Genomic DNA, 27,520 nt, shown 5'->3' with positions numbered 1-27,520 from the left:
TCCGGAGCGTAGTTCGGTTGGAGATGAAAATTGCGAATTGCAGTCATAGCCAGAAATCGTTTTCCTCTTACTAGCTGCCCTCTCTCACTTCTTGGATTTGGGATGTGAGGTCTGGGTCCTTCTGGCTGCACGTACGCTTTCCAGGTTTTAGATCAGAACCGTAAGAAATCAGTCTTCTGGGCTGCTTTTGCTGGTCCATTTACTTATTTACTTTGTAGTAAGTTTTTCAGATGGATCTAATGCATTTTGAGCACACTGGTAATCTGTCTGGGTAGGAATGCAACCAAAACCACGCTTAACAAAGCACGCCTGTGTGGCAGGGTGTTCTTGGAAACATGAAAACCTGTGGTTTAGGGATTATTTCTGGGAGGGGATGCGAGACGTGAGCTGTGCAGGGGAATTTTGTTTATTGCTGTGACAGGAGAGAAGCGTTAGTGAACTTCCAGAATAATCCCTCTCCTTTGCCTCCACCCTGGGCTGGAAAAATGACCTTTATAAGCAGGATCGTGGCTGACCTTTGTACCGAGACTGTCAAAACAGATGCTATCTGGTTGACAGTTGTAAGCTTATTTTCATGTGCTTATCTGCTAGGTAGCTGATAGAATGGGAAAAGGTATGACTTCACTAATTACAAGAGGGTTTGGTAATTATGATGAAATGGCAGTGATACTCCGTTAATTATCCTCCTGGTCTATGGCCAGGGACACGTGTTGCACAGAGCATAGATGAAGTTCTTGCTCCTAACGCAGTCCCAGTGTCTCCTCAGTTTCAGCCATCTCAAGTTGATACCAAAGGACTGGGATAAGGCATTTCACTTTGATAGGGGTCTCTTGATTAGCTCAGTTATTAGCATACACACTCAGACGATTGCATTCGGTCTCAGTGCAGTTACACAGTGTGGTTCAGGAGGGTTGAGGCATTGGCAGTGCATCAGAGATTCTGCCTAACGAAGGAGCAGGCAACAGCACAATGTGCTCCCACAAGTAGCAGGCTAAATGTTGTAGCTTAGAGGAGTTTTAATATGGTGGTGACTTTTTCATTACACGTTTTATAGCTGCTACAGCCAAGATGGTTCCATTAGAAAATGAAGATGGGATGCACAGAATAATTTGCCCTACTGAGATCCCTGTTAGTACCACAGCTCGTCCTTCTGATGCTCCTTACTTAATCCCCATTTTTCGTTCTCCCAGTAGCATGAATTGTTATGACTCATAAAAATCCTTATTACTAATGAAATGTCAGGGCTTACCACTTCTCCATAATGTGGATGATGTGTTAATTTTTCTCCCAGAGACAAGGTTTTGTGGGGATGGTTGTTTCCAGCATTGTTCTCTGTCCTAGAATATGTCCAAAATGGGTTTCACTGGTGTTTGTTTAGCTATCAGCTTTTCAAAGGTGCAGTAGTGGTAGCTCTTACAAGGTGGACTGGTTGTGTTATTTGACTGTGCTCCTCGGTTTGGATATTGAGTAGTTGTACATGAATTCAGTCTGAATGTTCTCTGCAGTTTGTGGGTAGTTTGAGGATATTTTAACTGCACACCCACATATTAATAGAAGCTTATGATAAGGTACAAAGAAGAAAAGTGAATTATTTTTTTACTTCTGCATGTGTTGTCCTTGAAAATGAACAAGGCACCTTAATTCTGCCAAAGACCCAAGACTTGGTGTGCAGGAATCTTTGGCTGGTTAGTATGGAAATGCTGCCTTCATTTCTGCTCATGATGTTGCAAGAGGCATGAAGTCCTCTACGTGTTGGGAAGTGTCCTTCAGTTCACAGACCTCACTGGCAGCATTTGTTTCTGACCAGTTTCGGGGCTGACTTCTGAGGGACAAGAACAGTCTTTAAGGATGACCTTAAAGACTTAATGTTCCCTACACAAGCCTCCTGTGTGCCACAGTGGTGAAATCCTGCTCTCAGGAGTAAGTACACTGTAAAGTAATTGCAGTGAGTAGCATGGAGCTGTGGGGCTGCCCTTGTTTATTGTGTGGGCTCCTGCACAGCGCGGCATTTAGGGCTGAGCAGTCCTTTTAGCCCTGTCGAAACAGCAGCTTGTTCTGTCTACATCTGAGGTGTCACTGGTATTTCCGCAGCTCGTTACTTCTCCCCACTGAGCAGTGTTTTCATACCAAGCAGGAGTGTACAGAAGGAGCAGTGTGCTCCATGGAAGCGGCTGTCCATGGAGCACAAGCCCATGGCATGGCCCTGTCCTGGAAGGGTTGGCCCCTTGCCAGAGCGACTGGCTGCGTGGCTTGCACCCTGTGGGTGCCTGGAAAATGCAGCTCAATGCATGTTGTGAGGTGGAGGTGTTCAGAGCTGGCTGCCAAAGTCCTGCCCCTGGCAGCCGGCGAACATCATCCTCGCTGTCTGTTTTCAGTGAGCTTCTCTTTGGATGTCTTTATGGGTGCTTAGGAGAGAAAGAAAGCCCAGTACTGAAGCTGCCCTTTTTGGGGTGTTACAGGTTTGTCATCTGTCTGGCCTTGTGAAAGTATTTCCAGGAATCTGAACCACACGGCGTGTGGCATCCCTTGCTTTCACTGGGATGTTGTTTCCATAGCTCAGTGGATCACAAAGTTGTAACTTCTGATAGTTCAGTTTTGCTTGTGTAAGGTTTACGTGTGCACAGTCACAAATTGTATGGTCTGATTTAAAGGCAAATTAACATGTACAAATAATTTAGATTTATTCTTTTTTTTTTTTTTTAATTAAAGATTAAAAAAATCCCCACAAGACAGATGACTACCCTGAGAAAACAGGAAGAGGCTTAGTTTCTTTGCCTAAAAACTATTCTCATGTTGAAAAACTGCAGGCGCAGGGCAGAGTTCAGGTGGACCGAGTGATATCACAGGCTGTGCAGTAACATATGTATGGCTTCATGAGTTCGATTGCAAAGCAATGTAAAATAAAAAGTTCACTTAGAAAAACCCTAAACAAACATGCGTTCGTTTCCTCTCACACTTTTTCTTTCCTTATGTCTTGAACATAAAGACCAAAACATTTTTAAGGATGTTTATGTTCAAAGCAGTTCAGCGTAGTTCATCACTGTGACACTCGCACAGGCAACTACATCAGGCAGCAGAGCTGTGATTTCAGGGAATTAGTGTGGCTTGGTCTGGGTTGAACTACTAAAGACAGTGTTTCTGATGTTTTATCCAGTGATTCAAAAGCCTTGCATTTACAGCTGTGATTTATTGTGTGAAACACAGTGCCTAACTCATTGCACTGTGACAGTAGAAGATGATTGATTTCTAGTTGCTCATTGCATGCTTAGTATATTGGTATATTTGGTATATTTTCTATCACTTTTTTTTGCTTTATAGCTCTCCTTTTCAAAGATCACAGAAAGGTCAGCAGATTAACCATCTTGATACACAGTTATTTCAACTTCTGTTGTTTCCTATAGCTCTCTCCCTTCTTCTCCCTATTTCTTTTGAAGTCCTTTGCTATTAAAAAGTTACCTTTACAGTCTGTTGCCTCAGGTTGCTGTTTCTTTCACTCGCACTGTTTTGCGGGGCTGCCAGTTGCCAGACCCATGTTTCTTAAACATACTCTGTAAGAACCAGGGTGTTCTATTTGGGGAATTTCAGTGAAAAAAAGCCAGAAAAAGCTACAGGCTCCTAAATATTAATGCCTCTTTATTTCTATGGTTCAGAGAGGCTGATCCCTCCAGAAGATGTGGAACAAAATAATCAACTTGGTGTGGTCCAGCCCCAGAAGCTGCAAGCTGAGGACCGTGGTGGACCTTCCCCAGGTGCAGGAAGGCTTGTTCCGGTGTCCCCTGGTACTGCTATGGCAGCAGGAGAAATATGGCATGTTTTCCAGGAAGCTGCATGGTCAGAGCATCTCCTGGGGCTGTAGGAGGGTGTGTACATGGAAAAGTGGAAGGGAACTTCGAAGGGTTTTTCTCCTCTCTTCACAGGAGACAGGCAGGTAGGTCAGGCCTGATACCTGCTCGTGTGCTTGGAGGTTAGTCTTCTGCTTTCCCAACAGGACTAGCGGCTCTTCACAATGTTTCTTCATCTCCCAGGGCCTGTTTTGGAGAAGCGCAGCTGAGCACCACTGGTGATGGTGGTTGGCATGGTGGGTGCCATCTGGGGTAGCGGCCAGGGCACCTAAACCCAACTCTGATTTTTCCAGCTGTTGAGTCAAAGCACTTTGAGTCAGCATGTTTTTTCCTGTCCTGCCGCTGGACTTCTGGATAAATACAGACTCCAGTCTTGTCTGGTTTTCAGGTTGCACTGGTGAAGTCACAGCCAGTTACAAATCTGTGCCAAAGCCCATAACTCAGGCATAGGTTTCCATCCGTGCTGTCTTTGGGCAGCGTCAACAGGTGGTTTTAGGCGCAGCAGGAAATGATTTTGAAGACCCCATGCTACCCAGACATGTGCACTGCAGCTGAAACTTAGATTGAGGCCACAGGGTTTTGTTTTTCTGGGGGGTTTTCAAGATAAGCAGTGGCATACTTGCATTTGTTTTTTTTACTGGTCTGATGTTGATCCTGGAGGGTGTATTTAAATAGCCTTTAAAAATGAAAAGACCTTGCCTATCTGAAACCAGGTGTCTTAGATAAACTTGCAGTTGCGCATGCCCACAAAAGGTAGGTGGTGTGCAGGGCCTGTATTAATGCTCCTAAAGATATGCCCTGCCTTGAACTTGTACTTTGATCACAGTGCTTGTACACTTTAGTATCTTTAAAGTCCATTAAAAGAAATGCCATGTAATTCAGGTTGCTGTTTATTAATTTACTGTTATCGTGAGCAGGGTGACTAATGGTTATCTCTGATTTAACTCTGAATCAGAGCTGTAGGAAGTGAGAAATAGTTCCTTAATGGTCTGGCAGCTTAATAATTTCTAAGTGAAAATTTACTTGGAGTGTATCATTAACAGGAGAGATGCAACAAAGCTTGGTCAAGGCATTTGGCATGGATGTGCGTCACAAAATGACACACTGGAAATTAGGATTTTGCCCGTAAAGCAAAATTAGCACACTGTGAGCGCTGCCTCCTGTCACTCTCAACGCGGTCCTTTTTCGTTTACTTACAGCTTGGCTCAGCTACAACTATATGTGTCGAAAGCTTTATCTCCTGAGTGGGTGCCAAAATGTGTTAGTCTGTTTGGAGAGCAGAGCTTGAGAGGGGAGCCAGTTGGCTTTTTTTTTTTTCTCTTTTTAAATGTGGCTTCTCTGTAGATGCAGCTCTTCGGGGTTTGTTGAGATGGGCTTTTCTCATGCATCTTTGGAAAACAAGCATTTGTACCTGCATTTCCAGGACTTTCTAACCTTGAGATCTTCACAGACGCTAGCAGAACAAAATGTTTTCTTCAGTATCAAAATGTTTTCAGCTTTCCATTGTAGTGCAAAAAAGTGTGTCGGTGTGAGGTCATTTTTCAGGCCTGCCCAGCCCTTCTGATGGGGAGATCATTTGTTTGTTGCCAGTGGGTGTGGAAGAGGGAAAACTCCCTCATTTTAGAGGAGGTTTCTGCTGCTGCAGGAGACTCCATTGTGTGCTTGCCTCTGCCCCAGCCCTTGGGCATGACGCTGGACGAGTCACCTCAGCCATGGCCGGGGCAACTCATTGCATCTGCCCCCATCTTTGCAAATCTGGTCTGCGACCATGCGGATGGATATGAGGAGCATTGAGCTCTTGGAGGTGCAGCCTGAAGTCCAGGGGAGCTGCTTTTCAAACATGTAATTTTCATAGGGCTTAAGTATTGTGGGAGCTCAAGTCTTGATTTGCTGTTTGCTTTACTTTCTGCTATTCTGTGCCTGTAAAATTGGGGATGGTGCCACCCTCAGGGGATGGTGGTGTCTGTGGATCATCCTCAACTGGGCTTGTCTCATGCAGCTTGTTGCATTGGATGGCACGCTTAATTGTATGACTGTGAAAGCAACTCTGCCTTCAGCCAAGCGATAGACCAGGGAGACCGAGTTTGCTTGGCCCTGTCTGCAGTCTCCAGCAGCAGCCAAGAGTGGGGGCCAGGGAAGAGTTTATGGCTGGGACACTGCAGTGCATTGTCCGAACTCCTATTGATTTACAACTCGAGATACCAGAGGCCCTGCCTTTCTTCCTGATAGTCCTTGATGAACTTTCCTTCCGTGAATTCATGTTTATGATATTTTCCAGCCAAGTGAACTTTTGGCCTGCCCAGCCAAATTCCCCCGTTTAACCATGTCCTGTGTGGTGTTTCTGGCAGAGCTTTCCCGCAGTCCTTCCTACTGCTGCTTTTGCACTTTGCAGACCTCAAAAGGATCACCGAGGTGGAGAGAGATCTCATGTCACTTGCTGGCAACCACTGACCATTGCAAAGTCAAATGCATGTGGTTCAAGATACCAGGTTCAAGACTGCACGTCCATCCTGAATACTGAATGGGGCAGGCAGAGGCACCATGTGGCCGTGACGCTGAGCCCCCACCAGCCTAAGCTAGTGTCCAGCTTTATTCTTCCAGCAGGCTGCCACCCTGTCCTGTAGGGATGTGATGCAAGAGGATTAGTTCTTTTACAGAAATATGTATTTTAAAACCTGATGAAGCTGCTTGAAATGCAGATCATTTGTGGTTACCACTAGAGCTTCTCAACAGATACAGGATTTCTTTCCTGAGAGAGATATGTGAGCATGTTAAAACCAGGTATCTTGTCCCCTTATCATCGTAGAGACAACATGGGCTCAGTTCAGCCTGCGCTAGCTTGGAGGAAATTATGCTTTCTCACTTAGCAGAAGATGGAGCTGGTGTCCCACCTGCCTGCTCATAGCTATGATTAGATGTTGGCTTCCAAGTTTGAAAACCTATTGCAAACTGAGTTAATGGGGACACAAAACAGTTGAATGTGGCTCACTGTGTTATGTGTTAAAGCAGTGCTAGTTCAGCTTTTTTAAAGGCAGGTTAACAGTAGTCCTGGTTTGTTGAACTGATTTGTGGAGCAATCAAAGGGAATGGTTTTGATGAAAGGGGATATTGCTCTGACACGTTGGCTCCTGGCGCCCACTGGAGGACCCTCTGAGTAAGCCAGTCCCATGTGGCATCTCTGAACAGCAGGGCTTGTGGTTTTGATTGTTATCTTACAACTGAACAAAATCTAGTTCACCTGACAATCTCCACACTGCATGTCAAGTTTTAACTTACATGGTATTTGGTGTATGAGTCCTGTCTGTCTCTCTGTTCTGTTTTAGGGGGTAGGCTGCCTCCCTTGGCATGGTAAGAGACGGGACATTTACAGTGGCTTATTTACCGTAGGGAACCACAACCCATTAATTGAATTCCTAAATCTCATATTCAGGGGAAAAAAAAAAAAAAAAATTACATGTAGATACAATTCCTACCTGATAGGTATTTTTTTTTTATACTGAAGTTAATGTGTAGTCACAATATGTACCCTTGTCCTCCGTCCCTCTTGTCCCTGAGTCTGAGGGACTCATTCTCACTTTACCATTTCCGTAACCTGATAGTTTGCTCCAAAGGAAGATAGAGGAGCATGGTCTTGTGTACTCGGTAGTTCTTGCTGGTATGGGAATGGTGTTGTGCTGCTCTGTTTTGGTGCAGCGTTTCTCATGCAGATGCCCTTGCACTGTGCAAAGCAGCTCAGCTAGCTGTTGGTCACAGCTCTGTGCACCGCCAGGCACTGGATTTGCCAGTGGAGGTCATGGAGCTACACCATCTCTGTGGTTTTTTAACTGGTCACCTACCTTCTGGTCATGTAATTCTGTTCTTTTTGGTATCTCTGAGGTTAGACATTCTTGATCACTTTGTGTGGGTGTTCAATCCCAAAACTTATCTGTACTGCAGTAAGAACATAATTTATGTTCCCTCCTTTGGCAAGATAACCAGTTTTGCATTGCGTGTGGTCCAGCAGTCTTGGCATGATCCAGAGCAGCCTTGTAACAAATGCCAAACATCAAAGCAAAGCAGTTCTCCTTTTGCAGTGTCAAACCTATTGTTTGCAAAATGAACTCGAGCCCAACAGCTTAAATGGGTTCATTTAGAGGAGGTAATTTAGCAGAGCTGCTCGGAATGTTAAAAATAGGGCAATCATGGAAGGATTTAAATTGTTATTTTTGTTAGCAGCTGATGAGAGGCTTTGTTTGTTAAATATTTGTTGCCCATGCGGGTGTCCCTTGTGATTTCTGGAATGAAGATGGGAAGATTGTTTTTAGAACATCTGTCCTGGCCTTGCAAATTCATCCCAAAAATGTAGGAGTGCAGGATGACTCACTAGCTTTCCTGTGTCAAGGAAATTAGAGTAGTGACATCATCTAATTCAGAGAGAAAGAAATGCCTGATCTGGGTGCCTTCAGAAAGGCAGATTTTAACACCCAACTTGCTGATGTGAAAGTCACACAGTCTAAAACTCAGAATCTGATTTACAAGATGACTGGAACACAGGCCTAGTTTAGTTGTGGGTTTGGTTTGGGTTGTTCGGGGTTTTTTTGCCAGGGGTGCATAAAACTTGATTGTGGCGGTGCAAAACATGTAAATTTATACCAAAAGAAAAATATTTTCCTGCGGGTTAAGAGAAAGAACACTTTAGCTTACACCACCTTGAAAACCTCATGTGTTAGCAATGTTTGCCATCTCCAGCCGTCTGTCTCCAAGATGAAAGACTGCTTATTTTGGGTAACCGGGATGTCTCTGCTGGTCTCCTTCAGATCACCTGTGTTGTGTTCCTGGCAGAGATGGGGGCTGAGGTAGTGATGCAAAAGGGGCAAGCATCAAAAGCAGAGGTTCCCAAGGAGCAAGTGAGGTCTGCTGTGGTTTATCCAAAGAGCTGAATGAAGAAAGGGAGCCCAGTTCAGCATCCTACCTGGTGTGAGGGAATGCTGGCAAGCCCAGCGCTGCAACCTCTGCAGGGTATTTGGTGACACATCACTGTATTACTCAGCTAAGTCTAAAAAGAAAACACAGAAATGGTGGTGGGAGAGGAGACAAATCCCACGTGCAGGAAAGACGTGGGACAACAGCATGGGAAGTAGGAAGGTGGACAATACAGTAATGCATCATCAGGTGCTTGAGAAGTCCCACTTCCCCGTCTGGACCTGCCAGCCAAGCTCTGTGCCACGATGGTGGAATTCCTGGTAGTGAAATGGGCAAAATTTCCAGGGTAATTCCACCTTGGTGGGGATTTCCCCTGGGAAAGAATTAAGCTGATTTTGAAGCATTTACTGCCTTAGTCCATTAAATGAATCAAACACAAGCCTGTAAGTTTAGGGTTAAGACAGCTAAATCGGGACTTCAGAGAGTCTGACGTTTCTCCATCATTTTTCAGTATGATCATATTCAAATCTTTGGTTCCACAGGCAAAAGCCCCCTCTTTCCTCTCTTCCTCCTTTTCTTCTGAGTATAATAGTTTTGCTTTTCTGCAGCACAGAAAACCCTTTCACAAAAGGTTTTTCCCCCTTATCAGTAATGGATACTTCATCTTCTCTAGGTCAGCTTGCCCATTTGCAAGAGCAGCCATGGGATTTGCCCTGGCATTATTTAAGGAAAAGCCCCATGAACTTAATTTTTATGCATCAAATTCAACTGTTAGGACAAAAGTTAGGGTTTTTTTGGTTTCTTTTGGGTTTTTCTGGTAAGGTGGCAGGATTTGGGAGAGGACTTTAAGCAGTAAGTTAGATCAACCTCCAGAGGCGTTTGACTTCAAACTTGAAATCTTCTTAATCATTTTGTAATTTTAAAAGCCTGCTTTACCATTTGCAAATATTATTAGCTGAAAACATTGATAACATTTTGAAAGCCTTTTTTTCCCCCCTTCTGGAGAGATGTCCGGGCTGCAGTACCAAAATAGGGCTAGGTGCTTGTCTACGAAAAAAACGAATTGTATTCCTGATTACGTGAGATAGTTCTATGAATGAAAATGCAGCTGGGGGGGTCCTGACCCTACCCTCACTGTTGTGTCTGGGTTTCCCCAGCACTGTGAGTCCTTCCAGCTGCCAGTTGGATGCTAACCATGTTCCTACAAAGGTGGCCCTCTTGTTAAGCGAGCCACACGTGTGACTAACATGTGCTTAATAGCACTGTACTACAAGAGTGTTTCTCCACCGGCTTCATTCCTGGGCTGACCCGTGCTGTGTTTTCTGGAGGGAGTTCCTCTCTGGAATGGGATGTTGCTGCAGCCTGCCACGAGCTGTGCTCTTGGACAGCTTCGCACCCTGCCTGTGCCAGCTACGGCAGGCAGAGGTACTACCTCAGCAGCGGAGGGGAAGTAAGGGCACAAAAAGGACATTGTTTTAGACCTTATCAGTCTTTGTGATGACCAGCACTGCTTATTAATGACAAATCTTTCCTCCTGCAACAGTAGAGAGCTCTGCCTTCTAAGGATGGCTGAGCAAGAGTTGGCCTGAGGGGGTTGTATGCACGTTCGCGATCTTCTGAATGTCCCAGTCAGCTTCTGGCTCTCCTCCCTTGTTTCCACCCGTCAGCATAGCATGTGGCACTTGCACTTGTTTTTTGCCCTGACCCCGTTTGTTACGGAGCCATGGAGGTGCTGACTAAAGAAATGGGTAGGTGGGGTAAAGAGGAGGTGCTGCCTCGTGTCATAAGGACCAGAGTTCATACATACTTGAATTTCAAGTGGGAGGTGGCAAATCATCCATGTATTTTGTTGGGACAAGCGTGAATATTCTTCTAGTGTGCTTTCTATTAATCATGCAGTGGTTCTGCTCCTAAAAAAATGTCAACAACGGTTGCGAGCAGTCCCTCAGGCATTTAGCTATCAGATGAGAGGAGAAGATGCTCCCTGGCAACACCTCTTGTGTGGGTAATCACATGCAACCTTCTATTTATGTGGGCAAGCACAGCTGCTCCCTTTCAGGGCCAAATACTTAACAAAAACCTGAGGTTACTTTTTCAGACACCAGGAACTGAGCAGTGGTAGCTCTCAGAGCAGAGGACACTGATGTTTCCTGATTTCCAACAGGTCTATGCTATGGTGTACTCTCTTGTCTCAGGGGTCCATCTCTTTATCTGGGAGGAACACCAAGGAAAAGCCTCCTGCCTCTGCCTGCAACCTGCTTTCACAAAGCAGAGGAGCATCTTGTACCACCTGTGGGAAGAAACTTGTTTGTTTAGGAAGCCAGGCCAGGAGACATTTGGAAATAGCTCAGTCAAGCCTGATCTTAAAGACATCTGAGGTCTTGGTGTCTCCCAGTTTGTCAGCCTCATGGAAAGGTTCAGAGGAAGGGAAGGCCAAAAGCAGAGTTAGGATTTGGCTTCTTGGTCTGCTGTATCCGTGGTACAAGGTTTGAAGCCATGTCTTTATTTTTTGTCTCATTTCCTGGATGAGGTAAGGCTGGGTGGGCTGAGTGCTGAGGTCATGCACATGTGGCCAAACAGTAAATTTTCAAGGAAAAGAGAGAATGTGCCTGTGTCCTTCTTAACCATCTGGCTGGCAGAGGCTGCACAGCTCTTCTTTGGAGACACTGCCAGGTCATTTACTGGCTCCTTAGAGCCTTGCTTAGGGCTGAATTTTAGGTAAGAAGTTCCTCTCCCAAACATCACATCTTTGATCTAGACTATTGCAAGAAATGCTTTCCAGTGTCCCTAAATTTTCCCTGCCAGGGGCCCGATATCCAGGCGTGAGTGTGTTGTGATGATAATTGGATTGTCTCTTTTAAATATGTTTGGGTTACAATGACGAGGTTAAACTGTGGGAATAAAATCAGTAGGACAGCCCCGGATATGGTTAAACCCTGTCCACCACTTATCTCTGCCTCCCAGCTGTCTTGCAGTATATGCTTGTTCAGATGAAATCTCTCCAGGGTTTGCTCTCAGGCCACTGATGCTTATTTTTGGTGGTGCCCTCACTCTGGTTCTGATCATGCTACGGTTCTGGCTTCCCAAGCCATGTCACAGCTGGGGGATGATTGAGCAGGAAGTTGGTGTTTCCAGCCAAGCAAGCTGCCATCCCAGACATCTGCTGCTTGCTTGTCTTTCTCTCTCTTGCTTTACCTTTGGTGTAGCTGGCGACCAGAATTTGAGTTGGTGAGTGGCAGGTGGCTGCTCAGGGTTAGGAAGAGTTTACCAGCAAGATTATTGACATAGCAGAAAAATCAGAGGGATTTGGTACCAGCTCCCAGCAGATCGGAGAGGTTTGACAGTGTTGGCGAATTGCAAAAATGCCCTCAGTGATGTTTTCCCAAGCTCCAAAAGATGCCAGCATGCAAAATAAAAGCTCTGAGATGCATGCACTGGGAAGATTTATGGCACAGCAACGTGTACTTATAACAATCTCGTTACGTCAGCCATGTGGGAATGTGTTAGTTCCTGCATCTTCCCAAGACACAGATGTTATCGTAGTTCATCTCCTCCAGGACAGATCCAGCAGATCAACATCCTGCAAAGGCAGGTGTGTAGCTGGAGTTCCTACTGATGCAGAGGCTGTGACGGAGAGATTCGAAGCATGCACGTTCGTTTCTCCATGCAGAAATATCAGTCTTGTCTGTTGTGGTTTGCAAACGAATTGCAAAATAGATGCTTTGTGGTTTTTGGAGTGCTGCACTTGAGGAATGTGTGATCACGGGTCAGGTGTTAGGCTGCAGCAGGGGAGGTTTTGCTGCAGGGCTGAGTGGTGGCAGGCTGTTGGGAAGGTGAGTTTGGGCGCGTGTGCTGTGCTGAGGGTCCTTGGCTAGGTGATGCGTAATTTCAGAGCAGTGCTAGAGCTCAACCAGGAGTAAACACAGCAGGAGCACACCTGTGCATCCTGGGAGAAAGGGTTATTTTTGTCAGCTGGATCTTCAGCATATGCTCATTTAGTCTCTGCCCAAGGCGGAACCCCTGCGGATGGGTGCAAATTAAACCGCTGTGGTGCTGGCTCACCTTTGCAAGCTCAAAATGTTCAAACAGGCTTTTGAGACCCCTCTGCAAGAAACACAAAACAAAATGGAGTGAAACACAGAAACCAGATCTTTTATTTTCTGAGTCACCAGGATGCATTGAGCTCACTCACTTTTCCAGGGTCAGATCTAGAGAGGTTTTGTTTCTTTGGTTTTGTTTTGCTGTGGTACCCAGGCTCTGTGTTTCAGATAGCATCTTGTCCATCCACTACACTCCAACCCCCAAATAATTGATTTTATCCTTTGAAACAACTGCAGATGGGGGAAGCGATGTCAGGGACGTGTTCTGGCTGATGTGGCAATGAAAATGGGAAGCAAGAGTCCCTGGAGTGTGAAGATGTATTGCTGGAGGGTTTTGAGACTAAAGTCCTGAAAATCATGCTGAAGTGTCAATGGCACAGCAAGCAGAGGGAAAAAAAATGATCAGGCTGTTCTGCTAATGTGTTTAAAAGGGAACTTTAACTTTATTTTTCTCCCATTCCTTTTTTCTTTTTTTCTTTTTCTTGTCAAAGTTTTATGCTTGGACAAATGAAAGGTGATGACTTCTCTGCTGTGATCTCAGATGTAGAAATATTTATATAGCGAGATGTAAACCATGGGAAAGGCCACACCTGCTCTTGAACTGATGATACGAAACTGAGGATAAACCTGTGGTTGTGCAGAATCTGGCTGTGGAGAAAATATTTATATCCTTGTTCCTTCCTGAGAATTTTCCTTTGGGTGCCTCAGTTGGAAATTCTCACTATAAATAACAGCTTGTAGATATTATATGTGCAAAAAATCATTGTCTAAGTACCATTGCTGGCACTGCAGGACACAAACAGGCTGTTTTAGTTTGCGTTCCAGTGAAGAAGCTGAGGCTGCTCTGCCCACAGCAGGTCAACATTAGGAAGCACCAAAATTCAGGCCTTTGGCTCAGCGCTGTGCTGATCCCTTGATTGCACCTGGAAGCGTATGCATATGTGTTAGGTATTGTTTCCTCTGCCTATCCCACCGTGTTTCCCGTCTGGGTCCTGGTTTCGCTCGGCTCAGCCCTGCTGCGTTGCCGTTTCGTGCCCCAGCTGCAATTATTAGCAGCCGTGTCATGTTGAACACACCAGGTACATCAGCAACTACAAAGTTGCTTTTGTTTTGCAAAGGTAATTAAAATAATAGGCGAGCCTGCCTGTATTTTAAAATGCCGAAGAGGCAGGGAGTGTGCTGCCTGTACCTCTGCACAGACTCTGTGTCCTCCCATGCCTGCCTGCGGGTGTATCAGTCACCTGGCAGCGCTCCTGCAACAAAGCAAATCACCTTCTGCTACTGCCAGCAGTGACAGACATGAAGGCATTGCGACCAGAGCGCTCTGAGCAGAGGGAAATACTGTCTTCAAACGACAAGTCTGCGCTGTTCAGACAGAAATCCAACTTACAGCCAAGCGACAATTTGCTGAGGTTTACTGTAATGTCTTATGCAGATTTTTAGTGGATTTGCGTTTCTTCCCCTTGCATTAGTCCCAGATGAAATTTTCTTTGGTACAGAAAACAACAAGGTAACAAAATTGGTTTATTTTGTTTTGTTTTCATCAGGGATCAACCAATGTGGTTTACCAAGCCCATCATGTCAGCAGGAGTAAGAGAGGTCAGGTCGTCGGTACCAGGGGTGGATTTCGAGGCTGCACGGTTTGGCTAACAGGTATTTTTGTCCGGGCACAAAAGCATGGCTTCATGTGTGAAACCCACTTGCATAAATGAGTATGGCTCGGAGGTGGGGATTTGGGATCTGCAGGAAACATCAGCGTTCCGTGTGAACTGGGAACTGCAAAACATTTACATGAGGGAAACACCAACACACAGTGCTGGCACAGCAAGATATTCTCTCTGTCAGCTTCTGCCCATAACTAATGTTTTTATGAATTTCACAGCTGTTATCAGCCTCCTTTGAACGTGTCAGAAGCCCTTAGGGTCACGCTTGTTGTTCCTAAGTTTGTGGCTTAGAAAGCCTTGGCTTGGATCCAATGAAGCATGCCCAGGGTTGTCCAAGAGAGCATGCAGATGTTTTCATTCTGGGTCGGTGGGAAGTTTATTGGGTTTACTGTGTTTAAAGTGACCTCTTCAGCAGCACAGCAAGGCAGTTGTCTTGTCTGAAGAATAAATACTCACATGAATTTATTCTCTGGACAATGAGTTGCACTGGAAGCAATTCCTTGCACAGTCGGTGCAGGTTTCTTATGTTATTTCTCATTTCATATGCATTCAGATGTGTTGCCCTTCTCTTCTGCTTTGAAAGATAAACTCATTGCTTGAGGATTAGGGCCTACTAGAAATGGCAATTGCATTTCCTTTGCTCCACTAATATATACACAACTCTATCTTCTGCTGCTTGTCCAGTTATTTGTTTGTTAAATATTGATATTTTCTTTGACTGCCAGATGTTGAAAGATGTATTTGGAAGGGTTGGTAAAACCATTCTGGTTTGCCTTTGTATCAGCTTATGTGCTAGATGTTGGATTAAAACACATTTCCGTTTTGTTCTCTTTTTCAATTTTGAAAAGAAGGTCAACACCTAATCTGCTTTAATATAATTTCTGAAGCCAAAAAACCTATCCAGGGCAATTTCCTTCTTTTTTGATTATCACTCAGAAATCTTGTGTCTGAAAGGTACGTTTGTGTTTCTCTGGCTGATGATTATTCTTTGAAAGAGACAGTGGTCTCCTAACTTTCTATCAATTTAATTTTAAGAGACTATATAGAAAGGCATTTTATTACGTGAGCTACGCCGATTAAATGGAAAGGCACTTGAATGCCCTACATTGCCAGCTCTGGACAGCTATCGGTTAGTCTGCTGTACTACAAAAAACAAAGGCACGGCCAGCAGGGTTCATCTCTGCCCAGCCAGGTTTCCTCTCCAGCACAAACACGGCTGTTCTGCATCAGACCAAAAGTTCACCTCACCCAGGGTCTTGTCTCCATGAGCAGTCCCTAGTAGGTGTCACGCAAAGGGTATAAACACACGAGAGCAGACGATGCTATCTCCATAGGAGATTCTCCTGAAGCTATTTCCTGAGACAAGTGTGGTGGTTGGAGTTGTTATCTCTCCTAAGTCAAGGTCCTCTTCCATCTCAAGAATTTTTTTCAACACCCAAGGGAAAGGAGGAGGTTTGTGCTCCAGGTGCACTTGCTGCTTTCTGACACAGCCAGTAGCAAGTGCTTTTTCTTCAAGTGAATGGAGCTGGGATGGGAAGCAGCCACCTCCTTTTGGATTGTTGTCTTTCTGGTTGATGAATCCAGGAGACACAGACAGCTGAAGATGCACTGCTTGTCTGCCCAACCATCCTGCTCTGTGCTCACACAGATCTGTGGGTGCTGCTTTGTGGTGTCTGTGGATACAGACCAGCAATTGCTGCTGGAGCCTGTCCCACTATTTGCAGAAAGAACCTCTTCTTGGGTTCAATCTGGAAGAACATTTGGCTGTTCATAAGGAAAACAGGAGGAGGAAGATGGTGAGAGACTTACAGGCAACAGCATCCATTCAAGCTTCCCCTTCTTACTGATACTTATTTGTCCCACCATGGCTCAGCAAGAGGTATTTTTGTAAGACTACTGGAGTGAAGCCCTCCAGATTTTGGGATCTAGCAGCTTTTCTTATGGCATTAATGCCACCCCTTCAATAAGAAGGGTTGACCAGAACTCTGTGGTGGTAAATGTGTGCTAAAAAGGTGAATCCAACTTCCCCATGTAATTCCTTCCTAAAGCCATGTAAGACAGAAGGAGTTTTGTTGCCAATGTCCTAGGAGATATTGCAATACACTGTCATTTTTGCTCTTTTGACCTCAGACCTGACCCTCACTTTTCTGTTTTCAACAGGCCTTTCTGGAGCTGGCAAGACAACCATTGGCTTTGCTCTGGAAGAGTACTTGGTCTCTCATGGCATCCCTTGCTATTCCCTGGATGGTGATAATGTTCGGCATGGCTTGAATAAAAACCTGGGTTTCTCAGCTGGAGACCGTGAAGAGAACATCCGCCGTATTGCAGAGGTGGCCAGGCTGTTTGCTGATGCTGGGCTTGTCTGCATAACTAGTTTCATTTCTCCGTTTGCAAAGGTAATCTCACTGCATCATATTCTGCTCTTTTCTGGGCAACCTAGATCTTATGATTGTTCTTAGGGAAGAGAGAGTTACGTAGAGGACTTCTTATGTATGCTGTCAGATGCTCCTTTTAACTAAAATACACCAATACACAGAATGACATGCAATCAGTACAAATTTCTGGAGGTCAGTTTGACATGACCTTTTTGAATATATTCGATGTTACAAATCAATTAAAAGCTGATTAAAAATCAATTAAAAGTTGAGAGAAGTGTAAAATCTCCCTACAGAGGCTCCTTCTGTTAACTCATTAGGAGGCAGAAAAGAGGCATAGAAGCAGTAGTCTGTGATAGCACTATCGCTGCTCTGTTTGAAGAACTACTGATTGCATTTTTATGCTTCCTGAGAATACCAAGTAGCTGCTGTTATCAGGCTGATGCAAGCAGTTCCTTCTTTTTTTTTTTGACACAGGACAGATAACCATTCACATTCTAAAGTTCTGCGGATCTCCTTAATGAAGGGATCTTCTTGATCTTTCAGATGGAAAACAGATGAAAGTTGTAGAACTCTTTTTTTAAAGTATCTTTGAAGAAAAGGGGGGAAGGGAGATGAAAAATCCTCATTAGAATTAGTGTAAATTTATTAAATCTGTGTCAGAGATGTATTTATATGTGTCGAATTCCAGGGCATGTCAGATGGTAGGAAGATGCTTGCTGCAATTCAGGCACATACAATTTTTCCGTCTTTCTTCTAACAGGATCGTAAAAATGCACGGAAAATTCATGAAGCAGCTGGACTTCCTTTCTTTGAAATCTTTGTAGATGCTCCTCTAAGTATTTGTGAAAGCAGAGATGTGAAGGGTCTGTACAAAAAGGCAAGAGCTGGTGAGATCAAAGGTATGGAAGACTGAGCTCTTATTTTGCCTTTTGCTTTCCAAAGCGTTGGATATCTTGTCATTGCAGCTCTGCACATAGAGGTGGGTTACTAAAGGCCCTTTGTAGTGGGCAAGAGTATCCTGTTTCCCTAATCTTTCTGTCACAAGTGTCACTTGTAGTACCCAGCACGGTTGCATGCTCATGATTGTTTGTACAGCGTTGTTGGCTCTAGGGCACAGAGTATTACATTAAATAAATTTAGTTTGGGTTTAATTGTCCGTAGGATTCACGGGAATTGACTCGGAGTATGAGAAGCCTGAGTCTCCTGAACTAGTGCTGAAAACCAACATTGCATCAGTGTCTGAATGTATTCAGCAGGTTGTGGAGCTCCTCCAAATACAAGTAGGTCATTTTAATGCCACCGCCGCTGGCAGCTTTGTAAAGCTGCTTTCGGATACAGACTTTTTGGTGTGCACTTGCAAGCCAGCATGCTGCTTACAATTGCTGTCTGTCTCTCTCTTTCAGAACATCGTGCCCCACAGCTCAGTTAAGGACATTCTTGAGCTCTTTGTGCCTGAAAATAAACTCAATACTGTACAAGCTGAAGCGGAGATGCTGCCATCTGTAGAGATCACTAAGGTATCATCGTGCATGGATAATGTGCTGTGATTCAGTCATTATTTAGCTGTTTGAAGGGTAGAAGCCTTGATGGGGATGTTGCTAGAAGGGGCTCTGTTTCTCTGATGGCTGTGTCGTTCTGTGGCTGAGGTTTATGGTGACCTGAAGTGTGGTCCTAATCCTCAGCCATTTTCTGCTGTGTCTCCACCCCGTGCTGCAGCAAGCCAGAGGTGTCAGACCCCTTTGTTGTGTTACTACAGCCCTGCAGGCAGTTGTGCTATGAAAGTGTGTGAATCTGGCTTGAAAACCAACCCCAGGCTAATCCCCTCACAGCTTTCTGCCCGTTTATGAATGTCCCCTATTTGAAGCAAAACAAATGAGAGCGCTGAAGAAGCAGAAGCAGAAGGGAAGGACAAGCAACCTCTCAGTGTGCCCTGGTGACAGGAGTGCCATTTGGGTTTGTTTTGCAGCTGGATCTGCAGTGGGTGCAGGTGCTGAGCGAAGGCTGGGCCACTCCGCTGACCGGCTTCATGCGCGAGGCAGAGTACTTGCAAGTGATCCATTTTGGCACCCTGCTGGATGGTACGAACCCCCATGCTTTGCATTAGTGCTGGCCAGCAAGCTGCTGCGTGACGGGATGCTTACCCGGTGGTGTCTCAGCAGGCAGCCACATAGAAAAGCTTAATGCTCAGCAGTGGTTTCCTCCTTCTTTACTGCCACATGTTAAATGCGAAGGCCTGTGAATGACTGTGGGGGCCAGTAAGCTGTGCTCCAAAACACACCAAAGGTTACAGAATGTGACAGCTTTCACTGCGCTAGGCCTGGTGCACAGGCACACAGCTTTGACATCTTGCATGGTGCCAGTCAAACATTTCGGGAGCCCTTGTGTAGCTCTTTTCATGCTTGGTTGTACTAGGGTAAATAAAGATGCAAAGCCAAAGCCAAGTAAGCAGGGAGGCTGCCAGGCTGAATTTGAGGTGGGAGGACAAGGTGGCTGTTCCTTGGAAACAGGAGCAGAGCCTGATTTCACTTTTTTCCCCCTATTTTTGTGATTATCCATTACTGCGACTTGAAAGTAATCAGATTTATCTATTCATTAGCAACATGTTTGAGGTGCTTCATGCCTGAAAATGACAAAAGTACTCAGGCAGTGATCGTCCACAGGTGAGACCAGGGTGGTAGATATTTCTGTCCTGTTTCTCAGCTGTGGATGCTGTTGCTGTGACTTCACATGCACACATGGCACTCGCTTTGGGTTTTGTAGACCTGATAGTGATCTCTGGTCTTGGGTATTTGGGATCTTGGCAAGTGACTCCCTTTGAGTCTTGCCCTCCTTCTAGAGGATCTCATAGGTGTGCAGTAACTTGCTGCTATTAGGATCTGGGCACCATGCAGCAGATGCAAAGCTCAGGACTGCTTGCTTTGGACTGCGGGCTTCTGCCTTCAGACGTGTCATAGCCTTTTACCTTCCACCTAGTGTGCAGACAGTGTTCAGAAGCACATGCCCTTGTTATCAGACCCTAGTCTGTGGTCTTTGAGCTACCTGTTGTGCCTGACAAGGTACAGAGACACCCTGTAATGACTGTGCTGCTCCAGAGCTCTGTACTCTGCACCGGAGGCTCCTCTCAGCACTGGTTTTGGGGTGCTCACCCCAAACCCGTCAGCTTCGCTGAGCGCAGGTCCTCTGGGATCTGTGGGCATACATTCAGGATTTGTAGAGCTTTGTGGGGTCAGAGACAGAGCCCAGAACACTGGCTTTTGCTGGGAGGATGAACAGTCCAGAGCAAGGTCTTTGTAGTAGCATCGGTCCCCAGTCCACCTTGTCTCCGCAGAGGTCTCTAAACTCAACATCTGCATGGTCAGACCCACAGGGTGACATCTGGGCAGGAGGGAGAACATCCCTGGTTTGCTTGGATGAGCTTTGGGGAACAGTGGAGAGTTTCCATCTCATGGTGCTCAGGCTGGGGTGCGGCAGCATTGCCAAAGAGAGATTTGAGGCTGGTCTTTCAAGAGTCATTGTTCCAGCCCTCTTGCCCTGGGGTGCAGGTGATGGTTTTGGCAGCTCTAGCTGTGCCTGAAAGGGCTGCGATAGTTTTGGTGGACTTGCGCAAGTTAGTGCTCCTTTTGCTCAGACTTTGAGCAGTAAATTCCACCTTGACACCACCAACAGTTGGTGGATTGAGGTGCTTTGTGTAGGGGCATGATGGCCACCAGGAAGAAAGGTGGATCTGTGCATTGTATGGCAGCAGAAGTGCCACAGAGTCTCCGGCACTCTGCCCTCCACACCAGTGATGGGTGCCTCTGCTGGGACTGGGTGACAGCAAAAAAGCATGGGTGGTGTACATCGCTCCCAGCCAGTGCAACCCGTGTTGGGTAGGTGAGTGCTGGAGAGGCTGGGGCAGCACCACGGAGGACGGCAGCCACACCAGCAGGCACCCTGCCTGCGGTTAGGTGCTGCTTGCCAGAGGGGCTTTGGTTCTTGCAATGATTGCTGCAACTGGTGCATGTGGGTGTTAATTGTGTTAATTGTGTTTGTATTCTCCCAGGATGGAATCGCTCTGTAGCTGGTATGTATATAACTATTCTTAGGTTGTACAGAAATGACTTCAATTTACATTTCTTTGCCATAAAGTAATTTTCTGAGATTTAAAAAAAAAGAACAATTATTAAGACTATCATAAACTGCCACAGCCTGTTTGTGATTCAGCTGGTTACGAGGTGGCATGACACATCCCCTGTCCTTTCAATTAATGTTATAATTACCTTTGCTGGAGTGATTTATTTTTTTAAACTCTGCATCTTGCATTTGGAACTGGAGCATGGAGAGTCTCAGCTACAGCATCATTTGTTGGTTTCATAATTCAGCTTTTTCCATGCTGACTTTATTGACTGATCACTGAGTAACATAATCTAAATGTATGAAATTGACATTGATTGGCTCCCATGCGACTATAGTTAAGATTATTCATGAAGGTGCTTGAAAACTGCTGCCTGGCAGACAAATGATACCTAAGTGTGAATTAAAAGTAAATGCAAACATTTTAATAAAGATTTTTTAAAAAGCTACCACATAGACAAAATCCTCAAATTAAGACTCTCAAGGGTCCAAAGTGATTTCAGTCAGATCAGAACAAATTGAATCAATGATTTGTTTGTTCTTGTTTGTAAATGGAAATCCACGGGAGAGACTGATTCTCCTTTATTAATACCCAGATATCAAAGAAGAAATGGGAGGACCTTAGTGGAGGACTGGGATATTGGGAGAGTGGGGATAAAACCAACATGACTTCAATTTTTCAGGACAGCAGTGAAATTGGAAACTACACATGCAAATGTAGACTCACTGTATACACAGAGAAAACAGATTAAAAATGGGCTCTGCAGAGATACAAAGGAGGAGGAATAATAGTATAGAGATAACCAGGAAAATAATGCAACAGAGAAACAAAGCAAAGTGTGACAGTGTTTTTCCAGTTGGAAGAGAGGCAGTTCAAGAGGAGGTAGGCAAGGAATGAGGTGCCCTAGGGAACACCAAGTTGGAGCCATCTTAATAGAGATTGTTCTCCTGGTGGAGGTGGTTATATCCAGGGTTGCACATTCCCAGTACATTTAAATTTTGCAAAGAGACTTCACAACAAACTAGCTGGAGAAGAACCAGTCTTTCCATGGAGATAGAGAGTGCAGAAAATAGTTAAATGCTTCAGGTATCTTTGAGACATCTCTGGCCCAAAGATAAGGAGTTTTCATGTTCCACTAACATCATTATTTGTCAGCAGTGCAGACAAAAGTGGGGCAATGAATAAATTTGCAAGACTGATGGTGAATCTCTGAGCTGGTCCTGGAAACCTTTGCTTTCCAAAGGGAGAACGTGTGCCTCTGAAAGCCTCTGTTTACTCAGTGCCCAAGGCTGGAGTACCTTAAAATCCTCCCTCTCTCTTGCCAGACGGCATTGTCAACCTGAGCATCCCCATCGTGCTGCCAATCTCTGTGGAGGACAAGGAGCGGCTGGAGGGCTGCGAGGCACTGGCACTAAGCTACCTGGGACGGAGGGTGGCAGTCCTGAAGAACCCTGAGTACTTCGAGCACAGGAAGGAGGAGCGCTGCGCCCGCGTCTGGGGCACCACCTGCGCAAAGCACCCACACGTCAAAGTAGGTTTGTCCCCATGCTGCTCTGGGAAACCTGGCCTTTTCTAAGGTTCTGAGGGCTGTGGGTGCCCTATCTGCTTTCCAAGACCAACTCCTCAGTGAGAACCATCGCGTCCCAAGCAGACAGGACTGATTTTTTAGGGTTGTGAGTTAATGCTGTGCTTGCTGTTTAGGAAGAGCATCTGCTAACAAGCACAAAGTGAGAAGAAGAATAAGCATGCTGCTGAGGAGCTGCTCCTTTCATCCACTCATCTTCACCAGTGTGCCTACATTCAAACATTTTTAGTATGACTACCAACTTAGGCTCCAATGTTTTCCTGCATTTGCGGTGTGACAATCACAGTGACGCTGCCAAACACTAATCATAGAATCACAGAATGGTTTGGTTTAGAAGAGACCTTAAAGCTCATCCAGTTCCACTCCCCATGCCATGGGCAGGGACACCTTCCACTAGACGAGGTTGCTCAAAGCCCCGTCCAACCTGGCCTTGAACTTCTAGGGATGGGGCAGCCACAGCTTCTCTGGGCAACCTGTGCCAGGGCCTCGCCACCCTCACAGGGAAGAACTTCTTCACCATATCTAATCTAAACCTCCCTCTGTCAGTTTAAAGCCATTCCCCCTTGTCCTATCACTACATGTCCTTGTAAGAAGCCCCTCTCCAGCTTTCTTGTACTTCCCACTTCAGGCACTGTTAGGCTGCTCTAAAGGTCTCCTTGGAGCCTTCTCTTCTCCAGGCTGAACAAGCCCAGCGCTCTCAGCCTGCCTCTGTAGCAAAGGTGCTCCAGCCTTCAGAGCATCTTCATGGCCTCCCCTGGACTCACTCCAACAAGTCCATGTTCTTCCTGTGTTGAGGGCCCCAGAGCTGGACACAGCACTGCAGGGGGGGGGTCTCACCAGAGTGGATAGAGGGGTAGAATCCCCTCCTTTAACCTACTGATCACGCTTCTTTTGTTGCAGCCCAGGAATAATGCTGGCTTTCTGGGTTGCAAGTGCACACAGTACTAATGCTGCAGACTGCTGACTCATGCTTCTTTTAGCTACGTTTTACTCCTCGATTTGGCTGCTTCTTGCAGTCAGCCAGCAAAGGTGTTACATTTTTACAGCTTATCTCTTCCCACTTACTCTCTGGCAGTACAAAGAACATCGTCCTTTAGAAGGGAAGAACTCCAGGTTACGCCGAGTGACTTGAGCTGTCTGCTTAAAAAGACTAAAGCTGAGTTAATTCTTTTTTCCTACCCTAAAATACATCTTTTAATTTTTCAGCAGCAGTTGCTCACCTTGCATATTCCCAGGAGGAAAACGCAAAGAGTGAGGTGGAGAAGGGTCTTGTGCCATAACCTGTAGACCTCAGTCTGCCAGAGAGGGGTCCAGCACCCAGTGCAGTGATAAGGATTCAGTGGCTGATGCCTCACTTTGCAAGGTTACACCGATCATGACATTCAATTCATGTGATAACTGTAAGAGTGTTTCCCACCTATAATGTCCTGAAAGGAAACATCACCCTGCAAGCAGAGTCAAGCCTAACAGTTTTCGAAGGAGAATGGGAATGGGAAAAGGAGGTATTTTGCTGTCCCCTCCATAATTCATGTGTGTGTAATTCACAGATGGTGATGGAAAGTGGAGACTGGCTGGTTGGTGGAGACTTGCTTGTGCTGGAGAAGATCAAATGGAATGATGGGCTGGACCAGTACCGCCTGACACCACTCGCTCTCAAGCAGAAGTTCATGGAAATGAATGCTGGTGAGTGTCGTGGGTTTCCACTGGTGACATGGCCCTTCTTTGCCCTACCTGGCGCTGGGAGATCTGTGTGACCTGGCACTACTTGCTCTCAAGCTCATGGTACTTGCCAAATTGCTTCTGTATCTCCCAAAATTGAGCTATGCAGGTGGGGTGAGCAGTAAGAGGAAAACAGGGTACGGCACAAAAAGTGCCGTGGGGTCTTCTTGGTTAAGGGCAGTGTTTGCCATGGGTTGTGTCCTCAGGTTGGGCCTTTCCAAGCATGGCACTGGAAAGCATTGAGCATTGTGTCTTCCTGGCAAGTCAGAGCCTCTCTTTCTATACCCTGGGCATTTAAAGCCCTGCGCTGATGTGCTTGGCATTCACACATGGGGGACAGCTTAGGTGTCTTCTACCAGGTATCTATCCCAGCAGGCTGGCAGGTGTCAGACACCTACCCTCACTCTGGGGGGAGAGTGTCAGCCTTCCTGAAGGTGCCATCAAGCTTGGAGAGGTGGAGCAGGTCACTTGAGAAGTCAGGGACCTCAGTGGAGGTATCAGTGACATGTAAGAACATTTGTAGGAACCTGATAGGACTGAAATCGGCACCAGAGGAAGGATATGCAATGAAAATAAACTTCACAGAGTGATGAAGAGGCACTATAGATGCATAAAATGATCATCTAAGGTATTTAGGGCTTCACACATGTGAAGATAGGACACGCAGCTTGTGATGTATGTATCTTACGACTGTTGAGATGTGTTGTATGTAAATGAAACCACAGGGTCTGATGATCAGCACAAGCCTGTGACCATCTGAATCTTTCCCTTTTAGATGCTGTCTTTGCATTTCAGCTGCGCAACCCCGTTCACAATGGTCATGCCCTGCTCATGCAGGACACGCGGCGCCAGCTTTTGGAGAAGGGATACAAAAACCCTGTGCTTCTCCTGCACCCCCTGGGGGGATGGACCAAAGATGACGATGTCCCGCTGGAGTGGCGGATGAAGCAGCACGCAGCAGTGCTGGAGGAGCAAGTCCTGGACCCCAAGTCAACCATCGTTGCCATCTTCCCTTCTCCCATGCTGTACGCGGGCCCCACAGAGGTAATGTAGCCATCAGCTTCTCACTGAGACAAGGTGTAAAGCCTGTCCATGCGCGTGCCTGCTGCCAGCCTGCCTCGTGTAGCCCCAGAAGGTCACAGGGAAGGGAGTTGGTATTAGCTCCATGATGGTTCACCTGCAGCTTACTGCAGCAGCTGTCTACCAGCAGAGCTCAACTCTGTGGGCCCCCATGTTTTCCCAAGCTGTGCGGGGAGCTGGGGAGAAGGGGACTAGAAGCAGACTTTGCTGCTGCAACCTTCTTCTGTCAGGCAGGGACATTCATTTGTTTTCTCTCAGTGGTTTCCCTTCTGCCCCTAAATCAGTGGGATAAAAGTGCTGAACGTTCCCTGAAGGAGGAAGGAGAGGGATGTGTGGGGCCCAAGGGATGGTGAGCACTGTCTTTGCATGTTCAAAAAGCAAACCACTGCCTCCATTAGCTGTAACAAGACCAGTTCCCATCCTCAGTATGTCACTTGGAATATACATCCTTAGGAGAACTGTGATGTTGCATCAGGTCTAAGCAGTGGAAGGTGTGTCTGGGTGGCCTGATTGCTATGAGAAACTGCAGCAAGGCTGCTGAACATCTCCTGCCTGCCTGCATGGGGATCACTAAGGATCTCTTTTGCAGCCCAGGATGGGCATCTCAGTTGCTACTCGGTCCTCAGCCAGTGCTGCTGGTGTCTCTCCTTTGCAGGTGCAGTGGCACTGCCGAGCTCGCATGATTGCCGGGGCCAATTTCTACATTGTGGGGCGAGATCCTGCAGGCATGCCTCACCCCGAGACCAAGAAGGACCTCTATGAGCCCACACAAGGAGGGAAGGTCCTCAGCATGGCGCCAGGCCTGACCTCAGTGGAGATCATCCCGTTCCGGGTGGCTGCTTACAATAAAGTGAAAAAGGCCATGGATTTTTATGACCCGAAAAGGTAAAGCAGGCAGCAATGTTACTGCTGCTTTAGCCTACACAGCGCGGGCGCTTTGGGATCGTGTCTGGCTGCAAGGGGAAAGGCAAAAGCAGATCGTAAACCCAGGCATGAAGCCGCAGACGGGCTCCACCAGTGCCGCGAGGTTTCCAACCATGCACCTGGCATGGCAGAAGAGCTGTGCTGGAGACCGTCCGAGCTGGTTGTGCTGATTCCTCACCTGTCTTTGTTCTGTGCAGGCACAACGATTTTGACTTCATCTCTGGGACACGCATGAGGAAGCTTGCTCGTGAAGGTGAAAACCCACCAGATGGCTTCATGGCCCCCAAAGCTTGGAAAGTCCTAACAGAGTACTACCAGTCACTGGGAAAACAGAATTAACACTACTCCTCCTCCCTAGAAATGCTTGTATTAAGAGTGAGCAATGATTGATTGATTCCCTACGACACAGATCAGTTACTTGGCATTTCCAATGCTCTGCCTGTAGGATTTTTCTACCTAGGTCAGAGTGTTTTTTACTAATCAGAAATAATTTGAGCCTGGTCCTTCTCCCCTGGAAGCTGCCAGGAACATCCCCATGGAACTGGAAGGGAAGGGCAACGAGCCCTTCATTCCTAGCTGAGCGCAGCTGCAGGAAGCCCAGCACAGCCCCTGGGTGGGCCAGCTGGATTGTTCCAGTGCCACCAGAGCCGGGCACCAGCCCCCGATGCAGAGCTGGGACCTCAGAACCAGGATAAAAACCGCGCCTGTCCCTTGTGTGGAGCAGAAATGAAGAAGTGCCTTTTCGCTACCCCTCAGCCAGCCCTGCCTGAAGAGGAAGGAGCCACTGAAGTGAGGAGCAGCTGCTGCTGCCAGGTTGGAAGACAGAAACAGGCACACAGTGCTTGGATCCATTTGCTGTCTTCCAGATTGTCCCATAGACCGTTTTTGCCAACAAACAGTGGGGTTTTTTTAAAGCCCTTTTTAAAAAAGGATTTTTTCAAATCAGCTTGGACCATCACTAGTTCCTAGCGGTTGAGACAGCTGCTCACTGTCCTCCCTTGCTTCCTCCTGCTTGATCTCTCTGGTCAAAACAAAACCTGGGCTGAGCATTACTGATGCTCTGAGTTCAGCTTTCCACGGCAATCCCAATGCTCGCAGCCTAGGGGGCCCATGGATGGGGGAAGCTGTTCCTGGGAGGCACCGTAAAGCCTGGGAGATCTTTGAGAAAGTTCAGGGCAGCAGTCAAAAACTGGGGATGATTTTTACATGCTT

General features: G+C 46.3%; 1 protein-coding gene across 1 annotated transcript in view; it reads left to right on the top strand.

Moving 5' to 3' along the window:
• Window positions 1–27,281, top strand: part of PAPSS2 (3'-phosphoadenosine 5'-phosphosulfate synthase 2) — a gene marked incomplete at its 5' end in the record, with an annotated part of 28,003 nt that extends 722 nt beyond the window's left edge. Inside the window, 11 exons of the mRNA XM_080622001.1 lie at window positions 14,392–14,497; window positions 16,669–16,904; window positions 17,647–17,785; window positions 18,048–18,166; window positions 18,290–18,403; window positions 18,853–18,964; window positions 22,326–22,531; window positions 24,133–24,268; window positions 25,080–25,348; window positions 26,040–26,269; window positions 26,506–27,281. Of these exons, the coding sequence (XP_080478127.1) occupies window positions 14,392–14,497; window positions 16,669–16,904; window positions 17,647–17,785; window positions 18,048–18,166; window positions 18,290–18,403; window positions 18,853–18,964; window positions 22,326–22,531; window positions 24,133–24,268; window positions 25,080–25,348; window positions 26,040–26,269; window positions 26,506–26,647 (1,809 nt within the window). The 3' untranslated portion in view covers window positions 26,648–27,281. The remainder of the gene's footprint in view (window positions 1–14,391; window positions 14,498–16,668; window positions 16,905–17,646; window positions 17,786–18,047; window positions 18,167–18,289; window positions 18,404–18,852; window positions 18,965–22,325; window positions 22,532–24,132; window positions 24,269–25,079; window positions 25,349–26,039; window positions 26,270–26,505) is intronic.
• Between the last annotated feature and the right edge of the window lie 239 nt (window positions 27,282–27,520).

Source organism: Psittacula echo (assembly GCF_963264785.1).
Source record: "Psittacula echo genome assembly, chromosome: 6".
Classification (NCBI taxonomy): domain Eukaryota; kingdom Metazoa; phylum Chordata; class Aves; order Psittaciformes; family Psittacidae; genus Psittacula; species Psittacula echo.
This window is presented reverse-complemented; position numbering and strand designations above follow the sequence as displayed.